The sequence below is a fragment of the Chiloscyllium plagiosum genome, unplaced genomic scaffold (genome assembly GCF_037043375.1).
Source record: "Chiloscyllium plagiosum isolate Xiang-an unplaced genomic scaffold, Cpla_swu_hap1 HiC_scaffold_17, whole genome shotgun sequence".
Classification (NCBI taxonomy): Eukaryota; Metazoa; Chordata; class Chondrichthyes; order Orectolobiformes; family Hemiscylliidae; genus Chiloscyllium; species Chiloscyllium plagiosum.
The window spans coordinates 67518300-67539539 of NW_028270155.1; the positions used below are offsets into that span (position 1 = coordinate 67518300).

The 21240-nt window shown below is 40.1% G+C and overlaps 2 protein-coding genes across 9 annotated transcripts in view; one reads left to right on the plus strand and one right to left on the minus strand.

Moving 5' to 3' along the window:
* The window catches only part of kifc3 (kinesin family member C3), a 58738-nt gene extending 44874 nt beyond the window's left edge, over positions 1 to 13864 (plus strand). For 4 of the 6 annotated variants that reach the window (XM_043707265.2, XM_043707268.2, XM_043707269.2 and 1 more), the window contains 9 exons: positions 668 to 772; positions 1376 to 1506; positions 1647 to 1694; positions 4524 to 4647; positions 5375 to 5504; positions 7101 to 7330; positions 9237 to 9371; positions 10469 to 10577; positions 12379 to 13864. In XM_043707265.2, the coding sequence (XP_043563200.1) occupies positions 668 to 772; positions 1376 to 1506; positions 1647 to 1694; positions 4524 to 4647; positions 5375 to 5504; positions 7101 to 7330; positions 9237 to 9371; positions 10469 to 10577; positions 12379 to 12419 (1053 nt within the window). In that variant the 3' untranslated portion in view covers positions 12420 to 13864. The remainder of the gene's footprint in view (positions 1 to 667; positions 773 to 1375; positions 1507 to 1646; positions 1695 to 4523; positions 4648 to 5374; positions 5505 to 7100; positions 7331 to 9236; positions 9372 to 10468; positions 10578 to 12378) is intronic. The other 2 variants (XM_087996047.1, XM_087996045.1) reach the window with 2 other exon arrangements.
* A 167-nt stretch (positions 13865 to 14031) lies between these two features.
* katnb1 (katanin p80 (WD repeat containing) subunit B 1) overlaps positions 14032 to 21240 on the minus strand; it is an 80515-nt gene continuing 73306 nt past the window's right edge. For all 3 annotated transcript variants that reach the window (XM_043707275.2, XM_043707274.2, XM_043707276.2), the window contains 2 exons: positions 17124 to 17240; positions 14032 to 15426 (listed from right to left, as the gene is read on the minus strand). In XM_043707275.2, coding sequence (XP_043563210.1) covers positions 15294 to 15426; positions 17124 to 17240 — 250 coding nt within the window. In that variant the 3' untranslated portion in view covers positions 14032 to 15293. The remainder of the gene's footprint in view (positions 15427 to 17123; positions 17241 to 21240) is intronic.

Here is a 21240-nt window from a genome sequence, read left to right on the forward strand (position 1 = left end):
AATTCTAATCTTTTGATTTAACTCTTTTTTTTATATATTGTGTGTTCAATCTAAGCACTATGTAATTTGTAGTAACAAAATTGCCTTCAATCTCTGAAGTATCCAGGTGGCATCAACTCTAGTTCTTCCCAGTTTGCTCAGCCAACAGTTTTTACATTTTAAAGTTGTTCATAGACAGTGAGGCTGTTTAGATATTCCTAACAGCAGTGAAACGCTATATAATTGCAAATCTTTACATAGACATTAATTTTGTACTTTTCAGTAGAAATATTGCAAATGTCTGTGTGCAGGCAATACTGACTAAACTAAACCTGCCTGCACCAGTCAAAACCACTCAGGCTCTGGCTAAGTTAGCTGGTTGGGTTTGTGGTTCTTGGGTCTGCTGTTTCTTTGCCCTTGGGTTCATTCACTTCTACTCCAATTGTCTCGACCTTCCAACAAACATGCACTGGCTCTGGTTCATCCTGGATCTTTGAGAGTTGGTGTCCAACTTGCCCAAGTTGAACTGAGATTCTTCTAAACGTAGACTCGAGTGTCTCAGGCCGAGGAATGGGAAAAGCAGACTGACGTCCCTGCACTGTTAACATCCAGGCTGCAGTGCTTTTGTCAACATTTGAAGCTGTCAGAATTCCAAATGTTCCTTTTAAATTTTTACTTTAACCTTCAGGTATTTCAGGAAGTCCAGGCCCTCATAACATCTTGCATTGATGGGTACAATGTCTGTATATTTGCATATGGACAAACTGGTTCTGGCAAGACATACACAATGGAGGTAGGCTTTTTAACAGCTGTCTTGTGTTTTATTCTTAAAGGGAGGAACTCATTAATGGAGTTAATAGATTTTGTGGGAAAAGCAGTTTGAGAATATATATATTTAATGGCATATATTAAAACTAGCCAAGTGTTCCACATTAATTCAATTCATACTAATCCTTTCCAAAATCTGCAGTGCTACAGTGTTGTGATGACAATATAATGTGGCTTCTTTAACCAGCTTTGATTTACTTCCTACTATCATCCACACTGGAACTAAAATTTGTCAGAAATTGCCAATGACCTCTTTTATACTTTCGTAGAATTCTGCGATTTTTTTTTTTATTACATGCCTTTTTAAAAAGGTGTTTGGGCTCTGGCAGAGTCCTGAACAGCAGTCTTTGCTGCAGTATGTCTCATTGTCTGGCTCAACAATGTCCATCTTTTATGAGGGTTAGTCATTGCATAAAAATGCAGGTTACCTGTTGATCTTGGGATTTCTTTCTTTCTGCCGTTTTGCTGGTAAATTCTACCCAATCTATGGAGCATAGAAAGATGGTTTTTCTTTCCAGCTGAGTTTGCAAGGGCATTAAACATTGATGAGGAACTTTAATTTCTCCAGGGTTCTCCTGAAGACCCTGGGATTAACCAGCGGGCTCTGAGACTCCTGTTTGGTGAAGTGGCAGAGAGGTCAGCAGATTGGGATCTGACTATTACTGTCAGCATGGCTGAGATCTACAATGAAACACTCAGGTATGTGCAGCTTTGTGTCTTTATTGGTAGTTTTGGCTACTATGTAGCAACGGTAAACTGCTAACCACGTGTTCGCATGTTAACATGTAGGGATGATCTATGGATGTGGCTGCTAATAGTAGTATTTTCTCTTTTTATAGAGACCTGCTGGGGTCTGACCCCCAGAAGATTGAGGATCTAACTATGAGGTTACTAATACTTGCACTCTGGTGGGAGGTGCATGGGTGGTGGTTGGTAGAATGCTTTAGCATGGCTGTAAAGCTGACTGTTCTTTAATACAAAGAAAATCTCTGGATCTGTATTAATTCAAACTTTACAAACCATACAGCTGCATCTTCTGTGTTTGATCCTTGCTGTTCTGAAGAGTAGCCCTTGCCCCCAGTTCCTTCCTTCCTTATTTGGAGCTGTTGTCTGTACCTGCCCCCACAGTGATTGCTACTACTGGTCATGGAATCTCTTGATGATTCATTGTCCCAATAGCCCACTACCAAATGATTGGGAAGTGCAATGTGCAGGTCATGTACTTCACTTAAGATGTAAGATAAGCACAGTACTGATGGGATGTTTTAGGGAACCAAAGCAGCATTAGCATCAACTGAGCCCTTTAATGACCCTGAAGAGAGATTCTTCTTCCTTCTTTTCTTTTCTCCACAGAAGATTGATCATCTTCTCCATGTGGGATCCTAGTTAGTTGTTGAGAGACATTCACTCATCCTGAGAAGTCTGGTGCTGTGTTTGCAAACATCTATTTTCCAGTAAATGTCAGTGGATATCTGTAAGGAGCAGGGATCCTAGCTTCCCTTCTATCAAGCCCCAAATAAACTCGAGCAAACTGTATTTCTCCTATTCTGAGATCAACTGAAAGTGCAGAAAAACCAGCCAAACCTGATGGGACCTTCTTGGTCTCTGGTTTCATCCCATTACTGAACGGTGCTTCCCCTTTCACTGATCTGAGGGAATCCCAATCTGAACAGTTTCATTATCCTTGGGACTGCTGCAACTATTTAGCTATTTTCCTCAACTCGGTCCAGCTGAAAGGTGAGAGGTTTCTTAAACATGTGTTCTCTCTTTATTCAACCTGCATCCTCTCCTGTGGCTGTGTTAAACTTGACCTTCAAATTTCAGCAATTCTTTTTGTCATGGATGTCTGCAGGTGCTCAAAATTGGAGTGGATCATTCCAGGGCTTGCGTGGGCTAATCATGAGACTAAAATGGATGGGTTATTGTTGATACCTTGCTGCTTCTGTAACTGTGTTGCTTGTTTGCAGATATCTTTGTTTCATAACCAATTGTTTCCCCTTGTACTGCAATCTGTTTTGATACTGACCTGGTTGGATGGCCATTCAGTTCAGTATCAGTGGAGATGTGGTCACTACTTTCTGAATTTTCAAAACAAGAATTTTTGAAAGCAGTGGTTGGGAGCCATCAAAGCTACTTCTCCATTACAAAGAGAATCTGAGCCAGGTACTATGTAGGTTAGATGTGGAATAAAGTTCACTCTGCATTATCTCATCAAATATTTTCTGCATATTACAACACAAAGTAAGTTTTCTGATCTTTATATGGACATAGAGATGGTGTTAATGGACAAATAGCTCAACATTCTGTATGTTCACCTTTTTTGAAGAAATGTGCATTGGGATAAGGGCATCGACTAGAATCACCAATGGCAGTAAAGCTAACAACTTCTGCAGAATTAACTTTATTCAGTAATTTGAAGGAAATTATATTTTTTACAATTTATTTGTGGAAATGTAGGTTTGGTTTTCTTATGAACAAAAATTGCAGTTGAATTTTTGTACAAAGGAGGGGAGCTATTTTGAAAAGACATGAACATTAATGGATGTCTTCCAAAATATAACTGGGACAAAAGTGATTCTTGAGCAGTCTTGTCCACCTTCTGAAAACATTGTTGTGATGTCTCCTGAACTTATGTAATTTTATATATTCCTGAGCTGAACTGAGTCAATTGGCTACTTGATGGTAAACTGTTTCTTTCCACATAGGGCTGTTGACCCTCTAACTCGCTGGTCACAAATTTGAATCAGAATCTTTTACGTTATGATTGCAGGGATTTGATCTAATGGTTCAGAAGGTTCATCCGGCTGATTCTGTAATGAAGCGATTTGCCTTCTGAAGAAAGGTTGAGCACATTGGACCTATACTTCATCAAGTGTAAAAGACTGAGATCTTACTGAAACATGTAAGGTTCTGGGGGGATTGAGAGGATGCTTCCTTTTGAAGGGTAGTCTAGACCTAATGGAAACAGTCTAAAAGTCTGGGAGTCTCCAATTGAATAAGGAGAAGAGGAGAAATTTCCTCTCTCCAAGGGTAATTGGTCTTTGGAATTCCCTCCCACAGAAAGTAGAAGCTGGATTATTGAACATACTCGAGGCTGGGTTGGGCAGCTTTTTGATCGACAGGGCAATTACCATTCTTCTACAATCCATTAAATATATGGCCCAATCTGCTTGACCTTTTCTTATAATAAACTCCTTTATCCCAGGAATCAGCCTGGTGAACCTTGCAGTTGTAACCTAAAGACTGATTTGAATGTACTACGATTGAAGCAGAGGGTGAATAGCCCCATGTAAAGTTGTCATTGGTTGGTGGAGTGAAGTTAACACCACAGTCAGAATAGTTATGATCTTATTGAACGATGCAGCTGGCATGATGGGCCCAATGGGCTACTTATGTGCCTATTTCTTCTGATTTTTCTAAAATCTCCTCTGTAAAATGGCCCCTTCTACGCTTTTATTTCTAAGTGCAAACTTAGATTATGTCAAACAATCTTTTGAATTCCATTATAAAGTTCTATTTTTCTGGGTTCAGATTTCCACATAACTGCTGCACCCACAGTCTCCCTGCTGTCTGGTGTTTGCTGCTGCTCTGTGGCTTTTGATGTTGTCTGCCCCTCCTTGTGGTTGTGTGTCCTGTGCTGAGGCAATTCGATGGGCAATAATGATGCTCGATCTGTTGTTGAGGCCCCAAGATCCAACTTGTTGCTTTCTTTGCAGGAACCTGTTGGCCAAGGACCCCAGTGAAAAGTTGGAGATAAAGCTGAGCCCTGATGGTAGTGGCCAGCTCTATGTCCCAGGCCTGATTCAGATCAGGGTAGAGAGTGTGGATGACATCAATAAGGTGAGGGTTTTTCCCCTTCAGTCTGTTCTTGTGTGGGAAGAAGAACTGAGTAGGTTTGCAGTAAGAGGTTAGGCTTCCAGACTTGAGCATTTATCTTAATCTAATATGAGCTCTCTGAACAGTATTCCTAGCATTGCACAGGACTGTTGATTTTCTGGTTTCTGGGGGTTTAATGCAGTTTCCCCAGAAAAATATTTCACGCAAGGCTCTGAAAGGAACCAAAGAAAAATGTGATTCTTTCACAAACTTGATATTTTCCAAAGTGCAGTATGTTGTAGTGTAGGTATTGCAGCCTCCAAATTTTGCTTTGGGATGATGACCAGATAATCTGTTTGGTGATGTTGAATTGGTGCATAAAATTTGAGCAGAACACTGAGATGAGTAACCAATAATGTCATGGAATCTTTTTAAGTCAACCTGACAGGATTAATCTGAAAGGTTGCCCCCAAGTTAGTGCAATATCCTTGGTGCTGTGCTGGAGCATTACCCTAGATTAGATGATGAAGCCACTGAACATCTATCTCTGTTCGCTTTAGGTATGTTGCATATGTTTGTGTTGTCCGAGGAATCTTTAAAATTTGAAATTAAAGATTAATTTCTAAAAAAAAAAAAATTAGATAGTTAAGCAACAAACCTCCTCCAAAGTAGTAGTTCCTGAAGTCTGACTCTGAGAAATTGGGATCTTTTATGTGACAAGCACATTGTGAGGTCTCTTCTGTTTTATCAGGTTTTTGAACTTGGACGTGTGAATCGTGCGACAGATTTCACAAATGTGAATGAGCGCAGCTCCCGTTCTCATGCTCTGCTTATAGTTTCCGTTACTGGGGTAAACCTCACCTCTGGAGTCAGAACAACAGGTAGGATCTAGACATACCACAGAGTAGTGACACCATTGAGATTGCTGGTGTTAGTGTGAGCAAGTATTTTTTTATACCTTTTTAGTAACTTTGATCTGCTTAATTTTCTTTGTCCGTATGTCTTGAACGGTTAGAACTCCAAAATGTATTGCTCACATTTTAGACAACATTTTTCTTTCCATTTAAAAGTAATTATCGATATGACCAACTGAGGAGTTGAAAGATTGAGGATAAATAAGAACTAACTTAATCTGCTTTCTACCATCTTGGTAATTACTTGTTAATGATGAGAGCTGCTCACTAATTCTATCAATGGTTCACATGAAATGGAAAGACCACGCTTTATAGCTTGGTTGGGATGTAATGTAATAGTGTAACGCTTTAATCACCAGAAGCGTTATCGCGCAGGAGGCCGTTCAGCCCATCATGCTGGCAGTGACTGGTTAAATGAGCATCACTGCTCAGTGGTTAACACTGCTGCCTCTCAGTACCAGGGACCCAAGTTCAATTCTAGCCTCAGACGACTGTATGTGTGGAGTTTGCACATTCTCCCTGTGTCTGCGTGGATTTCCTCCCATAATCCAAAAAAGATGTGCAGGTTAGGTGAACTGGCCATGCTAAAATTGCCCCTAGTGTTCAGGGATGTGTAGGTTAGGTACATTAGCCAGGAGTAAATGTAAGGGAATGAGTCTGGGTGGGTTACTCTTCAGAGGGTTGGTGTGGACGTGTTGGACCTAATGGTCTGTTTCCACCCTAGGGATTTTATGGTGCTTCTATGATACTACGAGTACCTAGTGCCAGTTTCCTCCTACTTCCCCAAACTCTTACATGTTATTTCCATCTAAATAATCATCTAATGCTCTCTTGAATGTCTTAATTGAACTTACTGCCACCCCACATCCTGGCAGTTTATTCTATACTTTAACGTACTGCTGTATAAAAACTTATCCCTCACTCCACACGTTTCTTTTGCACATCATTTTAAATAATAACCTTATAGTAATCTAACAGCAAAACTGTGGGAGCTTGATGATGAGGTATAGTCAACAGAATTTTTTTTATTTCACAGGATATATGTATTACTCAAGCTCATTTGTTATTGCCCACCCCAAATTTGCCTTGGTGCTAGTGAGTTCCCTTCCTGAACTGCTGCACTCCATGATCCATCCATGCCCGTGTTAATGGGGATTCCAGGATTTTGTCCTAGCAGTGAAGGAATGGCAGTATAGTTCCAAGCCAGGATAATCTGTGGCTTGGAGGGGAACTTGGAAAGGTGGCATTTCCAGGCATCTGCTGCTTTTATTTTTAAGTGGTAGAATTCACAAGTTTAGAAGTGCTGTTGACAGAACCTTTGGCATCTTGCTGCAGTGTGTCTTACAAAATAGTGCACTCTGCTGCTACTGTGCACCAGTGGTGGAGGGAGCAAATGTTTAAAATGACGCATGGAGTGCCAATCACGAGGGGTGAGCATCTGTTAATAAAATTATGGTCTGACATAATTTAAATTTGGGTCACTAACTGATCCGTCCTCTTATTTGGAGTTGTGATTTAGGTTGTCTTCATTATCTCAAAGCACACTACTTTGCTTTCTTTCAGGTAAATTAAACCTTGTGGACTTGGCTGGGTCTGAGCGTGTTGGTAAATCTGGTGCAGAGGGGCCCCGGCTGAGAGAAGCCCAGAATATTAACAAGTCTTTGTTGGCCCTTGGTGATGTCATCTGTGCACTGCGCTCCAAACAACCATATATTCCTTTCCGTAATTCCAAATTGACTTACCTGCTGCAAGACTCCCTCAGTGGGGACAGCAAAACTCTCATGATGGTCCAGGTGAGATTCCTTTCTGCTTCACTCAAAGGTTTTCTCTGGTGTGGACTTAATGACATTCCAACTGGGGAGATATATCCCTGTGCATTAGATGGTTGGGTTGGGGGGTACAGGGTAGGCTTCTTGCATTTTGGGGATTGATGAGAAGAATGATGCTATGTGAATTCAGAGAGCAAGAGACTCATTGTCTGCATTGATTATACTTGGAAGGGATATGAGCTGAACTCAAAGGTAAACCTACAGTTGAAAAGCTAGCATTGTTCTGTTGGTGGATGATTTAGCTAATGTTGGGTTTTGTTTGTTTTTGTACCTTTACACACTTCCCTTGGGGAAAACTGATATGATGTAGTGGAATGATCCATGGTGTTACATAATAAACAGGCTGTAGGCTGAACAACATTGACGTGATGTGAACAGAACCATAACCATACTCCAAACAGTTGATACTGGTTAGTCTTGTACCCACAACCCATATTAACGAAGCAGTACCAGACCGAAGTATCCTGATACAATTCAGAGCTCAGAAATATGGGTTGTATATTCAGAAATATGGCAGCATTCTCTCAAAAAGAGCAAGAGCTTGCCTTAACGTGACTGCTAGAAATATTTCTGGGTACCTTGCAAGGGATCATGTTGTGCATTGCTGTTATGTTGGATTTTTTTAATATTCATTCATGGTATGTGGACTTCCTTACCCTTGAGATGGTAGTGAGCTCCCTGGAACCATTGCAATACGCTAAGATGGTGCATGGCTTGATGGGGAACTTGTTGATGGTGGTTTTTTCTTCTATGTATCTGCTGTTCTTGTCCTTCTAGCTGCTACTGAGCATCAGGTGGTGGAGGGAGTGAATGTTTGTGGATGTGGTATCAATAATGTGTGCTGCTTTGTCATGGATCATGTCAAACTTTGAGTGTTGGAGCTGCACTCATCCATGCAAGTAGGGAGTATTCCATTCCCACTCCTGACTTGTGCTTTGTAGCTTGGCAAACAGGGTTTTATGGAGTCAGGAGGTAAGTTATTCACTGTAGGATTCCTAGCCTCTGACTTGCTGTCTTATACAGTATGCATATGGGCTAGTCCCGTCCAGTATCCGGTCAATGGTAGGAAAAAGTGAGGAATGCAAATGCTGGAGATCAAAGTTGAGTGTGTGTTGCTGGAAAAGCACAGCAGGTCAGGCAGCATCACAGGAGCAGGAGAATCGACATTTCAGGCATAAACCCTTCATCAGGAATGAAGCCTAATGAAGGGCTTATGCCCCAAACATCAATTCTCCTCCTTGGATGTCGCCTGACCTGTGCTTTTCCAGCAACACACTCTCGACTCTGGTCAATGGTAACCCCAGAATATTGATAGTGTGAGATTCAGTGATGGTAACGCCATTGAATTTCAAGGAGTGATGATTAGATTCTTTGTTAATGGAAATGATGTGGAGCATGATTTCACCTGTCAGCCCAAAATCCGGATATTGTCCAGGTCTTGCTGCATTTGGACAAGGACTGTTTCTGAGCAGTTGTGGTCACTGAAATATCCTGTAATCAGCATTTAAATGAATGACCGGTTTATATCATCATGCCAGTTTTGGTTGAGGAAGAGTTGTCCCAGAAACCAGGAAAATTTCTTATTCTTCGGAGCAGTGGATTTTTAAAAATGTTTGTCTAAAACCTATTTAGCGTCTCATCCAAAGGATGACTGTTCCAATAACAGAATTCCCTCAGTGCTATACTAGAGTGTCGACTTGCATTGTATTACTTTGGAGTTTGCCCGGATGATTTTCAGTCTTGGATGAGAGACATGCCAACAGAACGAAGAGTCAAAAGAAGTAATGGGGTCACTGGGAGTTGATGATGAATGTTTACGTGGATTTTCTATACTAAAATCTTTTTTTCTATCCTTTTCTTATTTCTACAGGTATCTCCGATGGAGAAGAATGTTAATGAGACTGTTTGCTCTCTCAAGTTTGCACAGCGAGTGCGCTCAGTAGAACTGGGGACCATGGTACGAAGGGCCGAAAAGCAGGACTATTCCAGCCGCCAAGACTATGAGGTAATGAACATTTCACCAACTTTCGTTCTCTGGGCATCGTGTGTTTACACCCTGAGAGGCTGCAGGAAGTGGTCATACAAGATTGAAAGAGAAGGAACGTTATGCTTCCTTTCTAGAAAGTTAAACTCACAATTCTCCAGCCTGTTCTTCTAATACAACCCTGGATGCCAGTGAACAAGTTGTTATTTTCACTAATTCCGATGGCTTGATGTTTGCTTTGTGTCTCAATAAACACACTGGATAGGTATCACTTGCAGTTGGATCAAGACCTTTTACTGATCTGTGTGGCTCATCATTCTGAGATCACACTTCTTTGGTTAGACACCTTCAAAGTCAAGCCTGCTAAAATTCCTGGATTTCTCTTGAACTCACTCCAGCACATGTCACTCACTTTATCTTCCTCAGTACAGTCCACTAAATGAGTTTTTTACTTGTTCATGAGACATAGGGTGTCACTAGCTAGGCCAACATTTATCACCCATTCCTAACTGTCTTGAAGTGAAATTTCATACCCCAACAGAATTTTTGATTTGCATTGATATGCTGAATCTGAATTGGCATAAACGAAAAACTATTCTTCTCTTGTAATTATAGTACAGATTTTTAATTAATTTGCTTCTGTTGCATTTTTCCCTCAACAACATTTTTAGTATATTTTTACATGTTCTTATTCCTATAGATACGGCAAACTTCAATTAATTTATTTTTTTAAAGTAGCCATTTTTAAAGTTTCCTTTTCTGCCCTGTAATAAGCCTGTAGTATCTGAATCTCAGATTTGTACTAAATGTGATAATTCAGTAGTTGGTCTTCCAAGATATAGTCTGCTTCCTGCATGAAAATGGGAGGTCAAGGTAAGGTCTGCAACACTGAGCTTTCTTAAAACACTAGATCAGGAATCAACCATTCATTTATCAGTTGAATCTATTCAGTTTCAAACAAAATATTCAATTGTGTGACATGCAGTATACTAATACCACCAGTGATGCTTAGTATACTGGAGCAGCTCAGGAAGCTGGTTGCTAGTGATTGCCTTGAAAGTATGTTTCATGTGGGAAATAGAATACCTCAAAATCTGACTGTGTATTTTTCATCACAGTCAGAGTCCCCGTCCACAGCTGCCCAACAAGGACGGCTCAATATCAGCCATTCGGGAGGGAGCGTAGTGGGAAAAACTACAGCAGGGAAAAGACGACTAATGGCATCAGGTATGGAAATGGGTGCAACTTGTCTAAACCATTATAATAGACAACATGGAATACATGTATTGGATAGAATGGTGATCAGGTTTCAATCTACATGGAGCATTGCCTCAGTGATATGTCAGTACAAAACGCTATGCTGCTAACCAGACCAGCTCCCAACGTAACCACTTCCAGGATCTAATTCTCAAAAATACATCCCACACACTTGGGATAATCTCAGTCAGCCAATGACATTGAGGATTTGCAGAAACCTACCAGGTCTTCTGACACACTATTTCTATTCTTGTCATTTTCACAAAACATAGGATTGGAATAGATTTTTTGGCTTATTCGGTTTTGAATAGGGAATTTTTTTTCTCTTTTTACTTCACCACCATCTTGGGACAAGAGAAACCATCACATATGAGTGGAATTAGTAATGTTAGCAGTCTGTCTGTTCCATCTGTTCAATTGTCTGACAAGTATGAATGTAAATTTACATTACAATAGCTTTTTAATGAAAGGAGTGACCTTGAAATTATTTAAAATTTGAATGAGTATATCTCCACTTACATGGAGATTCACTACTCCACTATTCACTATGCAGAGTGCACTGGATGGGAGACTGAATAAATTATATGAAATGGACAGATTTTTCATCATTTTCAGATAGGTTATGGAGAACAGGCTAAGGAAAATGGAGTTGAGGTGCCAATGAGATCAGCCACAATCATATTAAAACTAGGAGCTGAATTGCCTACTTCCCTCCTGAGTTATCTATCTTATAAATCATGCAACCTAGCCTTTGCTTATCAGAGAGGCCCACTTGATCTTTGTATGGATCACATTGTGAAGTAGATCCATGTGTTTCCATACAGATAATGATGTTATCTTGACTGGGGGAGGGGGGGAAGGTAGGAGTCCTATGCATAAGTATTGGCTGATTCATTGATATTAGGAGATCAATTTGAGGAAGGGAAAAAACAGCCTTGGACCAAGCTGCATTTTGGTGCTAAACCTCTGTTCTATGAAATAAATGTTTTGTAGTATCATCTCCCCCAACAAATGGGCTTGACCTATTCTTATTTTCCAGTACGTTCTTTCCCTTCCCTTTAATAGATACTTGCTGTGAAACAGATTTGATAAATATACAATGGCAAAGAGCAAGTAGTAGAAATGTACTTGCTCTATCTTTCTACCTAGCTGATGATTATCCATTATTGTTCTAAGGAAGTGGAGGCAGGAAGACTTTGTCTGTACAAACCCTTCCCATATGTGACTGTCACTTCCTCTCCCTACCACAAGACTAACTGATACTGGAGCCAAAACTCTAGGATTCTCTAGTGAACAGTGCCATTAGACTACATGAACTGTAGTGGTTCAAAAAGTTCAGTACAACTTTTCTCAAGGATGCTATGGGTGGCTCATAAGTGTTCCTTCTACATTTGGTTGGGATCCTCTTTGTGCAGCACAGCACCTTAATTGCACCCCCCATCCTATATTATCCAAGGCTCATTTTAGTTTCCTGCAGACAGCAGTCAGTTCCAATACTGTGTTGGTAAATCACTTTCTCCTTGCTGACAACACATTTGTTTCTGGGGTCTGCACCCAAAGGAAAATGGAACCCAAGAGTTGCTGAGTTTTTGTCTCTTGTGCAAAGCCTAGATAGTACTCCTTCATTTAGGGTATTGAGTATTTGTATTAAATGTCTACTAAAACCTTATTGCTAAGCTTTGTTTAATTTTTAAATTCCTTTGATCAATTTAAAGCTTGATATTCAATCTATTGGATGTAATTCAGCTAATCTAAGCACATTTCCCTTTAGGTGAAGTAAACCATCGACCGGCTGCATTGCCTGCACTCTGAGGTTGCTGGAGTAGTGGAAAGCCAGGAAGTGATTGCCTGTCCCAAAGCTGAGCACTTCAACACCATCAAGTCATAAATTATAGGCCAATGTCTGTACATTTATATACAGCCTGTTTTAAAAAGTTGACACAGAAGAGCTCATTACTTATTTTTTATATATGTATAAACAGATTTTTATATTGTCTACTTTTTTTAAACCTGTCATTTGATATACAAAGGTTGATGTTCAATGAGTTTCAGTTTAGATACATTGCCCTTTTCATTTAAGTCTGTTCACTGCCATTAATCTCTGTATTTCAAATCTTGGCAGCTTGCTGTCATTTGTGGGTCTAGCCAGTGTGTTATATATACAATTTTGAGGCCACGCTGAGTGTTGAGCACATTGATTGTGTAGAAAAATTGGGGAGACTGTTAGTTCTTGGGGAGGATGGCATTCCTAACTCTTGCCACTGTTTAAAAACATTGGTGCCTTTTCTCCATCCAGTGCCACATGCAGGTGGTTTGCACCACGGGCTCTGGAAAGTAATAGTTCAGGATTTCCTGAAGTGTTCCAAGGGAAAACTCACTGTGCTACACTGAGATTAACCTGTAGAGGGTGACTAGTCAGAAGACCTGGAGATTAATAAGAGAATGAATCTTCAAGTAACAATTCAAATCTTTGGAAAGTTAGCTCTGATTAAAACGAGCTAGAGTTAGTATAATCTTTGTAAATTTGCAGTCTCTCCCTCAGTAGGTTGTATTTAATTAATAATGAACAAAAGGCTGAAACCTGAAGTACTTTTTCATAACTTGTTTTCAAAAGCTGCTTTACTGTTTCACAAAGAATGCTCTCATTTGGATCCTAAGCCACAAACTTCATAAATCAGTGTTGCAATCTGAGGATATCAGACCTGATTTCGCTTCTGCCAAAGCCATATTCTTCACATCCCATTTTTGGATGTTTAAAATCTGTATAAGATCCTAGATCTTACCCAAGAACTGCTGTAAGAGTACTTGTCTTGATGTAAAGTCAATCTGTTAATAACGAACTTGTCTCTGAAGTTCAGAGTGTTTTTAAATTTAATGTATATAGTTGTTTCAACATGCAATTTCCAGATGGAAAAGTTTTGCTGTCTAAGGCAGCTTGTTTTGGTTATGCTTAGCATGTACTGTCTTGTTTTACAGTTTAGTGTCTTCAATGTTGCTATGAGATATTTGTATGTGGATGGGAATGAGCAGGGTATTTCCCCTAGTACACTAGGGAAACTTGTAGAGAAATCTTCCAGCACTGGCATTATTCAGGCAAATCTGTCTTTCAGAAATGAATGTTCATTATGCTCAGGTTGATGTTTCTGGGCCTTTTGGTCCTTACAGTATTGAGAATCTGAGCATTGCTCAAATGTAATGTCAAAAGTTTCCAACATGTTACCTGCCTCTTGAATTTCAAATAAACATTTTAAAAAATACTGCTATGGATTAAATGATTTTAACCAAGATCAAACTTTCTAAAGTAGATGCTGCTCTTTCCACTACTGTGGTTTGTGCTTAACTAGGTAAATAGTTTGGTATGTGAATTGGGAGAAATTAAATATACTTTCTGGATCAAGAGAAAAACGTAGGCAAAGATGCTATTTGAGCTTTTCAAATCACTTTATTATTGAAGTTTTTTAAAAAACGTACATAGATGCTGTTTTATTCTATACATAGCATGGACAGGTAGCACAACATGAACTTTGTCAAATAATGATACTCAATTGACATTGGAAGTGCAACATGAGAACAATATTGCACATTCCAAAAATGTACCAATAACTGGTGAGTAATTGGATATTCAGAAGGCATATTCTCATACAGTTGCACTCACAAGCAGGTTACTAAAGTAACTTGTTACAATATGCCTGTCCAAGTGCACTCCCCACCTCCAAACATTTCACCGCATACGTTAATGAGCTGACCACAGAAGGCAGGCTTTTCTTTAAACCAGTTTTGGGGGCCAAATTTTGGTTAAAGCAAATCAGGCATGGTTGGTTCGAGGTGGGGATTGTTTTTTAAAATTGAGGAAAAGGTTTCCACCAAAGAAAAAAAATTAAGAAGGGATCTACTACTGGTATTGATCACCCATGCAGAAGAGGTAAAATGAGCAATCCTCAAATAGCAAGAATAACAATTTACAAAGAATAACTGTCTTAAAATTTCCAGGTGACTGTGGTAATTTCAACCTGCTGAACTAGTACAGTGAATAGTTCACAGCATTTATGAAGTAACTTAAATACAAGATGAGATGTTACATAGAAGTCCACTGCATCAGAAAGAACAAAAAAAGTCTTACTACAAGCTCAAGGTGAAAATCCAATATATTGTGATTTATATTTAAACCAAAAGGCACACGTAGTCACCCAGGAAACAGGTTACTGCTGATATTTTGCCTATGGATTGCACCAGAGCTACTGGCTTCACAGTAGTCAGTACTGCCTATGAAATACTGAAAGTAGGGTCAATGAGGTTGAAGTGAAAGCCAATCTATGTATAAATGGAAAACAAAGATAACTATAGCAAGTTAACCAGGAAAAATGTGTCATTTGAATCTCTATTCCTGACATCACACTGTTGATTAACAGGCAGGTAATTGAAGGAATCATCAGTTTCCTTTGCTCTTCTGTCATAAATACTGAGAGGGAGGAACTAATCCCTGCAGCATTACAACAAAAACGTCAAGATGCACCTTGGCTGACTCATGTTCAAAATTCTAAACTTCAGTAAACTTAAATAAAATCCATTTGCAGACAACTTGGACTTCGGATCTTTTGTTGGCAGCATCTGCAATAGGATGTCAATCCATCAGAGAAAGACAATCCCAAGAGCAACAGCTCAATAATAAGTCAATGAAGAACCTGGTCATTCAAAAGCTGCCATCAGAAGTTGCAGTTCACGAAAAGCACTGCCTTGACGGCCAGGCAGTCCTGCTTTACTTTGAAGAATTGGGAGCAAGTTTTTTAACTGCTTATAACACAGCTTACATTTCTGATGCCTGAGAAAGGAAGACAAAAAGTCAAAGAAGCACAAAAATTAAACAATTTTTCAGTTTCATTCAACTTGCCCCTTCTCCTAAAGTCTGGATATGCTAAATAGGTTTGCCAGCTTTCAAGTCAAAGTTAACTTATTATTGCCTCCTATTGATATATTAGTAATAACACCCATGTCTGTTCTGTGGCCTAACTCCATATACCTGCCTAAATTCCTTTGCTTAACACACATTTCAAAGCATCAAATGTTTCTGCTTCCATAGCAGGTCTAGCAACATCTGAGTATTTCCAGCATTTTATTGTTCTTTCAGCATTGTTTGATAGATTAGCCTCTGCTCCCACTTTAGTGAAGAAATTCCAATTGAATACTTACCCAGTCTCAATAAGAAACATTTCAGCATTTAAAAAAATAGTGTGATTATATAATACTACTAAGTTAGATTTGAACCTGGCAAACCACTGAGAAAGTTAAATTAGGTCCCAGGGGTAAGGATGAGGAACAGGTGACTGTGAACCACCATAAACTGGATGACAATTTGTGTTGTTCTGCCATTAACTGTGGAAATATCTCCCAATGAATTTTGTCAAATTGCAGCATTCGCTCTCCAGTTACCTATTAAATTGGCACAGGAAATTAACAGTGCAATTATCTTTAACATAATAACTGCAAATAATAAAAAACATTGTAGAGACACTATCCTATGCAAATGAATTGCTCCTAATGACAATGTGATTTCTCTACTGCAAACTATTGCTGCATCAAGTGATCATATTTTAAGAAATAAATAAAGGGACAATAGGATCAGGTTAGATATTTTCTAATCAACCTGTTCAGACATGTTATTACACATCTCTATAGCAGGTGGGACTTGAACCGAGGCCTCCTGGCTCAGAGATAGGAACACTATCACTGCACAGACCCTAACCCCTGGATTAATCGGGCTTCCCCCACACTCTCAGGCACAGTGTTCCAGACCCTAACCCTGGATTAATCCGGCCTAACCGACATTCTCAGACACTGTGTTCCTAGGGAGTGACTAACTTTCTTCCACTCCAATGTTGTGGATCCTGAGTAACTAATTCATGGAAAGTGGCCAAGTCTGTGTGGTTCTACATTAGATGATTATGTAAATACCATATTTTGGAATATTTGCACATAAAAAAGTCAGCAGAAAGTGAAATACACAAGGGGAAATCTAACAGACCAAATCCACTGGAGAGGTTAATTGATGTAAAATCAATACTACTTATGAAGTATTAAGGCACTTGGAGAAAAGACAGTGAAGTGGGACTATGCCTGGATGTCAGAATGGTGTAACAAGCTACATTTATTGATCTGATGAATCCCTTTCCCCTCCCTAAGCAATGTGGACCAATAGTTTAACAAGTTGGACTGGTTCACATAAAAATATGGAAAAACTCAGGAGGTCTGGCAACATTTGTAGAGACAGAAAATCGAGTGAACATTGAGTCTAATAACCCTTCTTCAAAACCGAGTTTCTCCATAAATTTGTTTCATGTTACAAATCTCCAGCATCCACAGTCCCTATTTTAAGTTAGTTTAGGCTGAGTGGACTGACCCATTTTCCGCAAAAGAATTACCACACAAATGGTACAAACTAAGAAACTCTTAACAACAGGCCAAAAATCTCAATTTGTCAAGAGTCATGCCATTGATATATTGCAGGCAGCAGTCACTGACCTTTCTTCACGTGTTATGTCAACCCCAATAGAAGGTGGTGTCACTAGATTGTCTGCCATTAAGGGTCCAAATCGCTGCAGGATCAATTTAAGGGAAGTATAACCAGTCTGCACATAGCTACAAGAGGAGAAAAAGTGATCTAAGCTAATAATATAAATTAAGCAATAGAAGGAATGCTCATTTAATTGACCTTCAAAGTTTATGCAATTTCATTAAACAATAAAAAATTCTGTGTTTACACTTTAAGGAAATGGATACTTGTACTCAGAAATAACACATATCTAGTGTCAGCATCAAGCACTCCAAAAGAAAGCCTGGACCAGATTGTGGGGTATATACTCTACATTAACCAGTTTCAGACTGAGGTTTGGATGAACAGCCCTGACACAGTGTGATATTCTTCAGTTACCCCAAAACACGTGTAGCTTCACAGAGCAAGACTTGTCAGCTTAATCCCAAGTTATGGATTGGGTGTGGTGGACCACATGGGACAAAGAACTCTCAAATTCTTATTGTGAAATGAATTTGAAGAGGATGATACTCAATTCAAATTACCAAACAGTATAAAATACCCAACCCAATGTCAGAGCTTTTGATGCCAACAGTGGGATTGAAAACTTCAGCTGAATTTTTCAAATAGGTCAATCCAGTGAAGTTCATGTGGGATATTGTTTCCTTGCCAGTCAACTCCATCATGAAACATGCTCTAATGTGATTTCTAATTCAGTCAAATGTCACTCAGTTGCTCTACTGCGTTGACACATGACTGTCAGTGGGAAAGACTCTGGTTTCTGTACACATACATTCATACTCTTACAAGCACACCAACACCCAGAGATTGAAAGTAGTACAACTATTTTAAGGAGTCAGTTTCATACAAATCAAAAGCAAGAGGCAGCCATTCACCACCTCAAGCTTGCTCCATTGTTCAACAAGATCATGGTCGATTCGATTGCAACCGCAAATCCACATTCCTACATGAGAACCCGAGTGTTCCAATCCCTAGCTAAACAAGAATCATCCACCTCTTCTTAAAGATATTCAAAGACTCTGCTTCCACCACCTTTTCAGGGAGACAGTTCCAAAGGCTCACAACTCTCAGGGGATGAATCTCTAAGTAAGCAATCCCTGACTTTTAAACAGGGGATATCTGTTCCAGATTCTTCCATAAGAGAAAATATTCTTTCCACGTTTATTCCGTCAAGACCCTTTATAGGATTCAATTAAGTCATCGCTAAACTCCAACAACTGCTCTTTTAGGCTGTCCCATCTTTCCCCAAAAGACAGCATGCCCATTCCAGATCTAGTCTACTAATAAAGTATGGTAAAACCTTCTTTGAAATGCTTCCAATACATTTACATCCTTCCTTAAATAAGGCAATCCATAGAATCACTACAGTGTGTAAGTAGGCATTAGGTCCATCTAGTCCACACCGACCCTCTGAATAGCATTCCACCCAGAGCCATTCCCCCTACTCTATCCTTATAATCCTACATTCCCCTGCACAACCCCTTGACACTACTGTCAATTTAGCATGGCCAATGCACCTAACCTGCACTTCTTTGGACTGTGGGAGGAAACCAGAGCACCTGGAGGAAATCCACAGACATGGAGAGAATGTGCAAATTCCACACCGTTGCCAGAGGGTGGAAATGAACCAGTGCCCCGGGTGCTGAGGCAACAGTGCTAACCACCAAGCCACCGTGCTACCCCAAAACTATGCACTGGTACTCCAAATGGAATCTTTGTGCCCTACAGTACTGAAGCATAACCTCCCAACTTCAATTCATCTCACAATAAATAGTAACAGTCTATAGTTTTCCTAGTTACTTGCTATACATGCAGATTAACCTTTGTGACATCAGCAAATTTGGGAACGATACCCTCCACCCTAAAACATTTATTGAAATTACAAACAGTTGAGGTCCCAGCACCAATGCCTGTGGCACACCACTCATTACTTCCTTTCAAGTTGTAAAAGACCCATTTAGATCTCCTCTCTGCTTTGTGGTCTAATCAAATCTTCTACCTGTGCTTATATGCCACCTTCAACACCATTAACCTTTATTTTGAGCAACAGCCTTTGACATGGCACCTTAGCCAATGTTTTCTGGGAATGTTGGTACATACATTCACTATTCCCCTTTATCCATAGCACGTTACTTCAACTCCAACAGATTAGTTAAACATTATTATCCTTTCACGAAACCAGATTGCCTTGAATTTATCCAGTGTCCTGTCATAACTTCTTTAATAACAGCTTCCAGTATCTTCCCATGGCAAATGTTAAGTTAACTGGCCTGTAGTTTCCCGCTTTTATTCTCCCTCCCTCCTTGAATATCTGTGCACATTAACAATTCCTTCAATCAGCTTTGACATCATATACAATGCACAAGTAGAATGGAATACAGTACTTTGGTTTTTGCTAGAGTATTTAAGATTGTCTGTTGCTATTTTTCTCAAATTTTTGAGGAGTACATAGAGCCAGAGAGATGTACAACATGGAAACAGACCCTTCAGTCCAACCCGTCCATGCCAACCAGATATCCCAACCCAATCTAGTCCCACCTGCCAGCACTTAGGCCCATTTATCTCTAAACCCTTCCTATTCATATACCCATTCAGATGCTTTTTAAATACTGCAATTGTACTAGCCTCCACCACGTCCCCGAGCAGCTCAATCATTACACATATCACCCGCTGAATGAAAAAGTTGCCCCATAGGTCCCTTTTTATATCTTACCGCTCTCACCCTAAACCTATGCCATCGAGTTCAGGTCTTCTCCACCCCAGGAGAAGACTTTGTCTATTTATCCTATAGAAGCCCCTCATGATTTTATAGACCTCTATAAAGGTCACCCCCTCAGCCTCTGACTCTCCAGGGAAAACAACCCCAGCCTATTCAACTCTTCCTATAGCTCAAATCCTCCAACCCTGGCAACATCCTTGTAAATCTTTTCTGAACCCTTTCAAGTTTCACAACATTCTTCTGATATGAAGGCGGCCAGAATTGCATGTAATATTCCAAACGTGGCCTAACCAATGTCCTGTAGAGTTGCACATGACCTCCCAACTTCTGTACGCAATACTCTGACCAATAAAAGAAAGCATACCAAACGCCTTCTTCACTATCCTATCTACCTGCAACTCCACTTTCAAGGAGCTATGAACCTGCACTCCAAGGTCTCTTTGTTCAGCAACACTCCCTAAGACCTTACCATTAAGTGTATAAGTCCTGCTAAGATTTGCTTTTCCAAAACGCAGCACCTCGCATTTATTTAAATTATACTCCATCTGCCACTTGTCTGCCCATTGGCCCATCTGGTCAAGATCCCGTTGTAATCTGAGGTAACCTTCTTTGCTGTCCACTTACACCTCCAATTTTGGTGTCATCTGCAAACTTATTAACTAGACCTCTTACGCTCACATCCAAACCATTTATATAAATGGTGAAAAGTAGTGGACCCACCATTGATCCTTGTGGCACTCCACTAGTCACAGGCCTCCAGTCTGAAAAACAACCCCCCACCACCACCCTCTGTCTTCCATCTTTGAGCCAGTTCTGCATCCAAATGGCTCGCTCTCCCTGTATTCCATGAGATCTAACCTTGCAAACCAGTCTGTCATGGGGAACCTTGTCGAATGCCTTACTGAGGTCCATATAGATCACGTCCACCGCTCTGCCTCATTAATCCTCTTTGTTACTTCTTCAAAAAATTCTGTCAAGTTTGAGAGACATAATTTCCCACGCACAAAGCCATGCTGACTATCCCTAAATCAGTCCTTGTCTTCCCAAATACATTGCATCCTTTCCCTCAGGATTCCCTTCAACAACTTGCCCATCACCGATGTCAGGCTCACTGGTCTATAGTTCCCTGGCTTGTCCTGACCACCTTTCAAAAATAGTGGCACCACGTTAGCCAAACTCCAGTCTTCCAGCACCTCACTTGTGGCTATCGATAATACAAATATCTCAGCAAGGAGCCCAGCAATCACTTCCCTAGCTTCCCACAGAGTTCTAGGGTACACCTGATCAGGTCCCAGGGATTTATCCGTTTTTGCGTGTTTCAAGACATCCAGCACTTTCTCCTCTGTAATGTGGACATTTTTCAAGAT